At 33.7% G+C, this 10,558-nt stretch overlaps 1 protein-coding gene across 2 annotated transcripts; it reads left to right on the forward strand.

The window, feature by feature from the left end:
- Window positions 1-8,314: 8,314 nt before the first annotated feature.
- Window positions 8,315-9,608, forward strand: LOC123674781 (F-box only protein 6-like). Of its 2 annotated transcripts, XM_045609873.1 has the most exons (3): window positions 8,315-8,396; window positions 8,457-9,225; window positions 9,318-9,608. In XM_045609873.1, the coding sequence occupies exons 2-3, from the start codon at window positions 8,476-8,478 to the stop codon at window positions 9,480-9,482; spliced, it is 915 nt and encodes a 304-aa protein (XP_045465829.1). In that variant the 5' UTR covers window positions 8,315-8,396; window positions 8,457-8,475; the 3' UTR covers window positions 9,483-9,608. The 2 variants fall into 2 exon arrangements, with proteins under 2 accessions (XP_045465829.1, XP_045465821.1); XM_045609865.1 differs by having other exon boundaries at window positions 8,324-9,225.
- Window positions 9,609-10,558: the final 950 nt, after the last annotated feature.

Here is a 10,558-nt window from a genome sequence, read left to right on the forward strand (position 1 = left end):
ACAATCCGAAGAAAGTCGCCGTCACAACTGTTTTATTTGAAATCTTAGCAGCATCATTTTCAGTTAAATTTAAGCTGTGTGCAGCACATAGCGCAAAAAATGCTCTAGGATTAGCATCGAATATGCGTTTTAGTGAACCAATATCATAGTATAAGGATTATACTATGCCAATATCTGGCTATTTCATGCCGATTGCGACGTTCGGAAACTTGTATAAATTGCAAGAAAGAAGTTTTGAAAAAAAATTGTTGAAAAATTTGAAAGAATCTTTTTCGAAAACCTTTGGTCCATCGGTTCTTCATGCGGTCCATAAGAGGTTTTGGCGCCCTTTAAGAGTGGCGCCCGCGTGCGGTACACGCGTTGCACGCGCGGTTGCAGGGTCGCTCAAAGCGACCCCTCTCCCCAAGATAAGGAGGAGAAATAAATTTCGTTCAGGGTATACTTTGGCGCATCCACCAATTCTAGACTCGAGTCAGACCGGACAGGGTAATTCGCCGAAAAGGCTGCTGTGATCCGGAGATCGGAATTAAGCGACCCCTCTCCTCAATATAAGTTCTACCTGGTAGTTCCAAATAAGAGTTGCTCGCAATAAGGAACCGGACAGACAAACTCCACTTGAGAAAGAAAGACCTAAGAAATACATTTCGTTCAGGGTATACTTTTGCGCATCCACCAGTTCTAGACTCGAGTCAGACCGGACAGGTAATTAACCTCAAAGACCGCAATGATCCGGAGATCGGAAATAAACGTCCCCTCTCCCCAAGATAAGGAGTTTTGCCTGGTAGTTCCAAATAAGAGTTGCTCGCAATAAGTAACCGGACAGACAAACTCCACTTGAGAAAGAAAGATCTAAGAAAGAAAATAAATTACAAATAAATCACACTCGGAAAGTAGCGATGGAACACAGGAAAGTCACCGGTAATACAGACAGGAATAAAACGGATCTTACCAATCCTAAGAATTTCCCACCTCACCACACGAACTCAAATTCTTTCCGTGAACGTGCTAAGTGTCAAATTCACGAATATAAAATACGGCACTAAAACGTCCAATGTTCAAAAGGAAAATTGTAAACTAAAAATTAAACTCTAAATTGTTACTCAAGGAAAACCACAAAACGATCCGCTCAATAACTATAAGAAAATATCTAGCTCGAAGACACCGACAGGAGTAAATCGGAAAATATCTTTATACTTCGAAGAAACCGGCGAGACTAATTGGAAAAATATCTTTCCACTTCAACGACATCGACAAGAATCCTCCTCCTTTTCCGAAATATCTCACTTGTAAAGTCGGTTAGAAGGGGAAAATTTCGAGTCTCAAAATCGGCGGTGTGCCTATGAAAAACAAACGACAACATGTGAAAAAGAACATATTGAAGAGATAACGTCTATAGCGGTGTCGCACGGAAGTTTTTATACATAGGCTGATATTTTAAATTGTATCGTTATATTTTCATGAAATAAATAAATCAGAAATTATTTCGAATGAATTTTCCTGAACTGGACGAAAAATACCTTCATTGCTTTCGATTGAAATTTTATTTTCACCTACTCAAGTGACTGGTAGAATAATGATGAAATTCTAAACCTGGGGCAAATTATACTGGGTGATTCTAATAAAATAATTATTGAATTCTGAACCTGGGGCAAATTATACCGGGTAATTCTAGTAACGAGTTTCACTTCGTTACACAGTGAACTCTTTTGATATTGTAAAAGAACTTTATATATATTTCTCTTCATCCACAAAGAGATTGGAATGTTATAAAAAAGCATGATTCTCAGTTACGTCTAAAACCCCTAAGTGATACTAGATGGTCAAGTAGAATTGATGCTAAAGTTTCATTTTATTCAAATATGTGATAGCCTTTTAGAAATAGCAGAAAATGATACTCTTAACATAAAAACTAGACATAAAGGAAGTTCTCTTTTATAAAATATTCATTCTTTTAAATTTATTTGAACTATCATAATTTCTTATGATGTTTCATTCCAGATTTATATTGTAAGCAACATGATGCAAAGTGTAGCGATTGACATTGAAGTGTGCCAAAACCATTTGAAGAATTTAGTTGATCATTTCAAAAATTATAGGGATGATAATGTTCTCGAGGAAAAACTTGCGAGAGCTGGAAAACTAGCGGCTGTTCTTGAGATAAATCAAGGTTTTTCTCCATTATATACTGTAAGACGAAAGTATAAACCAAAATTGTTCGATTATGAACAGACGGAAGATCCAAAAATCGCTTTTAAAATAAATTTCTTTTAGAAGATAATTGATCAAACACTAAGTTCCTTAAATAGTAGATAACGTTAACGTTTTTTGTTTTATTTGTGATATTCATAAATTAAATGACAAATATCTATTGAAATGCTGCCATGCTCTTCAACAAAAGCTAACTAATGACAGGAAAAAAAAAAGACTGACGAGAAAGAAAATGATTTATTCAACGAGATAAAAGCTCTAAGATTGTTTTCATTATCTGAAGCGAAAATCCTCTTGAAATTCTACAATATATTTTTGAAAATAACCTAACTTCTTCTTTACCGAATCTTATTATTCTACAATATATTTTTGAAAATAACCTAACTTCTTCTTTACCGAATCTTATTATTGCCTCAAGAATCCTTCTCACTTTACCTGTGTCCTGAGTCTGTTGCTTCTGGTGAGAGATCATTCACTGAATTAAAAATTTTTAAAAACTATTTGAAGTCTACCATGTCTCAAGAAAGATTTACTGGATTGGCAATCTTAGATATAGAGCAAGAGATACTCGATAAAATTGATTGATTGATAATATAAAAGAATTTGCAGCAGCCAAATCTAGAAAAACATCCATTCAATTTCTGGATTGATCCTAATTAAATGTTTATGCCTTTATGAATAATTTATAGAAGAATACAGCTTAAGTTACTAAATTCTCAACAAAACTTCAAAAAAAAAATTTACGATTATACAGTAGTATATACTTTTCTCCACCTCCCCCCTTTAAGGGGCTCCAAAATATGTTCCGCAAGCGGGCGCTGATGTCCCTTGCGGGGGCCCTGGAGAGAGACTTACGGTAACGTGAATGAGATGGACAATAATCAGCTGTAAAGGGGCAAAACATTAGCTGCTTTCCAGTCAGGTGCGTGTCACCCCGGGGCTCGGCGCACTAGAGCTTCGAGCCCTTGCTATGAGTGGAACGCGCCAAAACGAAACTGTCAAATTCAACGTAAACAAACCAGCGTTCTACAGCTGTCTCGTACTTTATGCGAAGTAACGGTCTTCTTTCTCTCTCACACCTGTCAGGGCTCGAAGCCCCGCAAATGCGGGTGGTGCTTCAGGGGAAAGGGGAAGGTAACGCGAGGGCTCGATGCCCAGTGTGACCAGATTTAGTAGAAATCTACTTTTTTAGTAGATTTTTCGCATTTTCATGGAGTTTTTAGTAGGAAGAAATCCTTTGGTAGATTTTAGTAGATTTTGGAAGTTTTAAAAAATCTAACCGAGACGGTTGAGAATATGGGAAATCGGATGTCTAGACTGTTCCTATGAATCAATTCATTGTTCATTCTCATTGAGGTTCTACGTTCTACGTGATTCTAGAAGAATGTACCTACTTAAACATAATAAAATCATAAAACTTCTTTGGGGTTGTCGGCTGAGAATAAATACAAAGAATGATGGAATGTGCGAAGGGTGCCTCATTAAAAACAGATGGTGTGTAAACTTCCCTCGAAAATATAGGTACCATTATCTCACATTTGGTATTCTATTTAGTGGAAAAAATTATGTCTAACTGGAATTTCATCGACAAATTCGGGTGGCTGGATATTTCAGATTTAAATATATTCATTTCACATAACAAAATCATTTTTTTGATGACCTTTATTCAATAGAAAATTTTCACGAAGATTAATTTTTGTATTTCCAATCAATTCAATTATTCAGATTCATATTATTTTATAATATGAGCAAATGTTCAATTGAATTTAATGAAAGCAAATAAAAAAGACCTTCACAAATATACTGCCGTTTCAATTGAAAAAGGGCGTATCTGCAAAAAAGCTTATCAAAGTTATGTATTTGTCTTTGAAGACTTTCATTTCATCCACAGATTTAATTGAATTAATATGAGAAAGGAATACATGACAATGCATATGTTAATTCGGTTTAATCTGTGGATGGCACAAATGAAAGTATTTAAACTTAAAGTCAAATATCCCAAGTGATTTTTGCAGATACGCACGCCCTTCTAAATTTAAACGGAAGTACCTATTGGCTATTGATAATCATGAATCGAATTGGTTAATTCTAATTCAGATACTATTGGAGTCAAATATAATTATCAAAATAATTTTTGTTATTTGAAATCGTACTTCATTTAATCTTATATATTATTTATATCATTGAATTGAAGTATCTTTGAATTAAAAAAAACGTATTTTTTTGTAAGTATTTCAGATTCAATTTCGGAATGTATCTTATCTTGTATCTAGTACCTCGAACATTCCTGTTCAAAGAATTTTGTATTTGGTAATTTTTTATTGGGTTTCTTGTTGATCTTTGACGATTCTTTCACGATTTCCTTAAAAACAAATGCTAGATATATAAGAGATTGCGCAAATAAATGTCAAAATTATAAAAACACTGTCATGAAGTCAGGAGTTTTTGTGCGATCGCAGGTGGAAGATCGCTTTTGAAATGAAATCTTGTTTTATTTTCGAATCTGTACTATCTATCCTATTCATGAAGTGAAATTCAACCATAAGAGACATTAGAATAAAGTGTATTCTGAATAATGTTAAAATATAATGCAGCGCCATCTGTGAAATTTTGTCAACAAATGTGTTAGTAGATTTTTAGTAGATTTCTGAACGGTGTTGGTAGATTTTTAGTAGATTTCTGCGGCAAGTTTAGTAGATTCACCATATTTCAATCTGGTCACGCTGTCGATGCCCTGATTACTGGAACACTACAACTGCAGGATTCCTCTACAAGTGCACTTCAGTACGCTTCGGAGCTGTACCGAGGAGCTCCTGACGTTGGCTGGAAAGCACCTATTGCATGGAGTGGCTAAGTATCACTGCTAATGAGCATATTTTGTTCCGTAAGAAGTGTTGAAGTTGAATTAATTATCGTTCCTTGCAACAATTTAAGATTAGTAGGATCATATTGTTCATATTTTTTATTTTTCATCATGGTTAAATCCTGTTCTGTATATGTATAATTGTACGGAAAGGTTCAAGAAAGGTAGTGGAATATCTTTTTTCTCGTAAGTACTTTCGCAGAAATAATACGTAAATATATTATGCAGTACTTACATTTCTAATTCTACATATTTCCCAGTGATTCAAAATTGAGATCTCAGTGGGTGTTAGCTATGAAAAAAAAAAATTTCCAGCCATCAAAATTCACTGCGTTATGCAGTAAACATTTTATTGACAGTGATATTATGCGTAATTTTGGACAGATAAAACTCAGAGAAGGCTCCATTCCCTCAATATATTAATTTTCCGGAACATTTGAAGAAGAAGACTTCCTTACCTAGATCTCATAGAAAAAGACCTATGAAGACTATGGATGATCAAAATAAACCTAGTGATAATAGAAGGCTATCTTGAAAGTGTATTTTACTAGCACCAAATTTTTGCTGTCTGAGCTGCAACTGCCACGTTGAGGGGACAATTGAGAAATTGAATAGGGTAAGCTACTGCATAGCTACGTATCCTGAGGAGATATGTAGATGAAACAACGATTAAAATGGTATACCATGTTAACTTCGAATCAGTCTTCCGCTATGGGATAGTTTTTTATGGAAAGAGCAGAGACAATGAACAAATCTTTGTTGTGCAAAAACGGGTCATTAGAATCATGGCAGGAATAGGATACAGAGAGTCATGCAGAGGGCATTTTAGAAGAGCAAAAATTCTGACCCTGAGTGGAGTGTATTTCCAGGAATGCTTGATGTTCTTCTATAAGAATAGGGAACTTTTTACGGAGTATGAACCCCAAAATGTTTATGGAACTAAAACAAACAACTATTCATACCCAATCCATCACCTAACAATGACGAAAAAGACTGCCCTGTGTAGCTGTTTAAAGTTGTTCAACAGATTGCCAGATAAAATAAAATAGCTGGTCCTATTAATAGGTTTAAAAAAGAAGTCCATACGTTGCTGATGGACCTAGAACCATATTCAGTGGAAAAGTATTTATTGGGGAGACTAGCATAGCGCTCACCGATTCTTGATTTTTGACATAAAAAATTTTAATAATTTGCCTATTTATGTATTCAGGTTATTCTTCAAAATAAAGATTATTATTATTACTCCAAGAAAAGAATACATCACAAAAATAAATCTACTCTTGAAAATGAAGAGCATATTCGACAAAAGTACACAAAATTAATTCTTTTCAAAGAACAATAACTAATATTTTAGAATTTTCAATATATTAAATCTCAAAATCTTTTTAAATTAATTCTGTTGAATTTGTATTTTTTTTTCAAATCCCTTCACTTTCAATATTCATTCATTATGAACAATTGTTTTAAGCGAATTTTTTTTTAAATTGATTTTTACTCGCATTTACCAACAGCTTGTGTGAATTTATATCATTTCCAAAATTCAATAAGAATTGAAAAAGTAATTTTATCGACGTTTCCAATTTAAAAAAAATTTTGTCCAAATTTGTATTTTACCAAGAGGAATTTTAATGAATAAATCGATAATTTTAAGCAATTTTGCAGAAGTAGTAATGTGAAATTATCGAATTAGGAAGTCTCAATATGAACATCATGATTTAATTCTCCTAAAGTACCTATGATATTCAAAAATTACAAATGATCCTGTGGCGACCGTAACTCCGGTTCAAAAACCCGATTGTTTTGCCCCGTATCACGTGGTCTCCGATTGTTCATCTTTGTCAAACTAGTACAATGCGTATTAGCTCTATTTCTCTCTAATGCGCGTTCCCATTCCTAACACCAAAATAGAAGCTTCTGTCAGCAGCGGCGCCTCCGCTGATAGACAATTTCATGTTTGTCTACTCTCTATCATGGTATGAAGAAGGATTCTTTATACCTTAGAATATAGATAGATTATAAAATATTCTAAGCTTTATACTATGCATCTACTGATGACAATGTCGAAACCCACACTTCACTCTCTCTAGACTCCTTCCATGGTTTTATTAATTCTATGGTCCGCTAAGTGTTGTGACGTTGCGAAAAGAAGCCACTTGAGCATAGACAAACTAATCTTACTAGTTTATCTATGCACTTGAGGGCCAGTCCATAGACATAGAATAATAATTTTTTTATAGGTCTATGGTTTGTTTATCATAGATAAATAGTATCACAGACATAGACCTAATATATGATATAAGGTCTATGATCACAGACTAATATGTGATAAGTCTATGCCTGAAACATAGACCTAATATCCATGGACCGAGTGTCACGTGATTTTTCAGAAGCTCGTAGAGGAGAAAGACCTAGAGAGAGAAGAATATATGATTTCTCTTGATTCGAACAGAGATGCTACTGAGGGCAATCTGTGAAGAACCTAAAAGCAATAAAATAGGTGATTTATTACTCTGAGATGGTCAAATGTCAAAATCATCTGATTGAAAGATATAAAGACATGATATTTATTTATATGTTTTATGAACTGAATAGAATGAAATTTACATACTTTTTTATATTTATCATTTCGATTTGCCTAATTCAATGATGGAATAAAATATGGCATATATTTGGATGAACTTCTACCATGTGAATCAGGAAAATTGAGAAATTTTAGACCATACTTCTTTCTGACATTGTGGGGACAGAACAGGATTTAATGTAACAATGATTTGGACTCGTTAATATCTCAAGGAAATATAATATACATATAAATAATTGCGTATAGGAATCAGCAATACTCTTATTGGCTATAGGTGAAGATAAGTAATATTCGTTTCAATCATCTTTTGAATTGGTAATATTTCTTTTACTTCAGGTAGAAAAATTCTCAATATTTTTCATGAGACTAAATAGAAGCAAATTCGGAATAATATTTTCATTTCGAAAAGGATTGTGCTACAGAAAATTTTCATTAGATAAAAGAGAACATTCATTCATTCATGATTATCGAAATTCAAATTTGGAATAACGATTTAACGTTCAACCACAGATTACTAGTCTGTGGTTCAACTCTTCGAGTTGAAAGAGATGTATATTGTTCTCTTTCTCTAGGGCAATAAATCAAGAGAGTTGACAGACTGCCCTCCGATGTTCCATCTTATTCGTTCTCCCGACTTCTCTCTCTAACGCGACGTCCATGGATATTAGGTCTATGGCCTGAAATTAATTTGACAAACAGAAATATTCGATTATTTTTTGTTATTAAAGGGTTAAAATAGTACAGGTGGGAAAACTTAGCAGTCTTCTCAAATGCCTGTGAAATAAAAATGGGTTTGGTTTTCAGTTCCAATAGCCGATTCGATATGGAAAATGACCAATATGATTATATAGGTGCTTTAGAATATAATTTTCCGGATGATAATCTAGACAACGGATTATGTTTAAGTGAAGTTTACCTACCAGAAGAGATAATAATTCACATTCTAAGTTTTGTGTCTGTCAAAGATATCTGGAAACTTCGTTTGGTTTGTAAAAAATGGTACAATTTGACGAAAACTCATAGTTTATGGTCTACCATTTTTCGACGATTAAATAAAACTCCCAGGCCACTGCCTTGGTATGTAAGCTATAAGTGTTTGGATAACAGTTGTTTCGACAAAAATTTGCTTAGAAATAACTGTGGTAAAAAAAAATTTAGTCATTGGATGATTCTTGAGGATGGGGGCAATAGAATGAAAGTTGAAGACTCTCCAGTTGGCAGTGATCCTATTCCAAACAATATTCCTGATTTTGAGGGAGCTAAAAGTTGTTTTGTAACTTCCTTTTCTTCATGTAGTAAGATGCAAAGGATAGAGCTTAATGGAAACCTAACAAAATATATTGTAAAGAAATTCAAACCCCACATTTATGTTAGCGAATGGTATGCTGGTCGTTTTGATTGTGGAGGTTATTATCAACTCAAAGCTGTTATTTATCGTACCGCTAAAAATAAAGTTATTGCGCAAGATGATAATTTACAAGAAGAATACCCTATTGATATTGAGAATGAAATTATAATTGAAGAAAAAAAAGAAATACAATTTATTGCAAATGAAGCAACTCAATGGAAAAAGGTAAAAATACAAATTAATTTAACTATTTAAAAAATAAAGTTTTGGAAGAATAATGCTTCAATAAAATACCTTATATTTTTATGCTATTACAGGTAGAGATTGTGATTAAGGATTATACTGAGGATATTGAAGGAATTTTATTTGAGCATAAAGCAAAGGATAATCAGTTTTGGGCTGGACATTATGGACCTAAGATGGCTGGGGGAGTAGTTAAATTATTATCTGATAGTATTCAACCAGTTTCAAACAATCTTTGAATTCAAATAAGCAAAGATTAGCTGTTACTTTAGCTAGGTTATGTGCTACCTAAAATTTCTTATCATCTGTCCAGTTTTCTTGAAATGTATTTTATATAAATTTTATTATATACTACCAATAGTTAAGGAAAGTCATTTCATCAAATGATAAGGTTCGAATCACTGATAATACATCCATTCTCAACTTGAAATTTTCAGGATATCGGCAAAAATTATTTGTAAATAATGCCCTTCGAAATGTTGTTTTTTTGTTTTTTTTTTTTATTAACTGTTTATTGCATATTTACAATCTACTTATATAGTAATTAGTAAATGTTATAAATATTGGTTCATGGCTTGAGTCGGGTACCATCCATCAATGGTTCTCCGCACAATCATTCTTTTCAATCTCTTCTCCAAGAGGGGTTGGGGGAAAAGATTGCTTATCATTATATGATTTGTGGTTCGGTCCTTGTTTTTGTTGATTCTTGGCGTTATTGTATCTTTTATTGATTTTATTCTCAGATCATTTCGTAAACTGTAGTTTGTGACGTACCATGGTGCTCCTGCTATCATACGCAGTGTTTTGGACTGGAATGCCTCGAGTATTCTTGTGTTGGACGGCTTAGAACATCCCCATAGTTCTATTCCGTAAGTCCACACTGGTTTAAGGATACATTTATAGATTGTCACTTTATTTTCAAGAGATAGCTTCGATTTTTTGTTCAATAGCCAGTACATTTTCTTCACTTTTAGGTCGAGTTGTCGCCGTTTCGTTTTTATATGAGTTTTCCATGTCAGTTTTTCATCCAAATGTAGTCCAAGGTACTTGATCTCTGTTTGGATAGGTATGGATGTGTTTTGCAATTTTACTTGTGGGGGTTTCCCTTTTTTATTGGTGAAAGTTACCTGGGCCGACTTGTTGGTGTTAATTTCAATCTTCCATTTTTTAAGCCAATCAGAGAGAGCATCCAGATGATTTTGTAGTTTTTGGGATGATAACAATGGGTCTGCATCTGAGGTTATAATTGCTGTGTCGTCTGCAAATGTTGCTATGGTAGACTGGTCAGTTTGTGGGATATCTGAGGTATATATCA

Source organism: Harmonia axyridis, chromosome 1 (assembly GCF_914767665.1).
Source record: "Harmonia axyridis chromosome 1, icHarAxyr1.1, whole genome shotgun sequence".
NCBI lineage: Eukaryota > Metazoa > Arthropoda > Insecta > Coleoptera > Coccinellidae > Harmonia > Harmonia axyridis.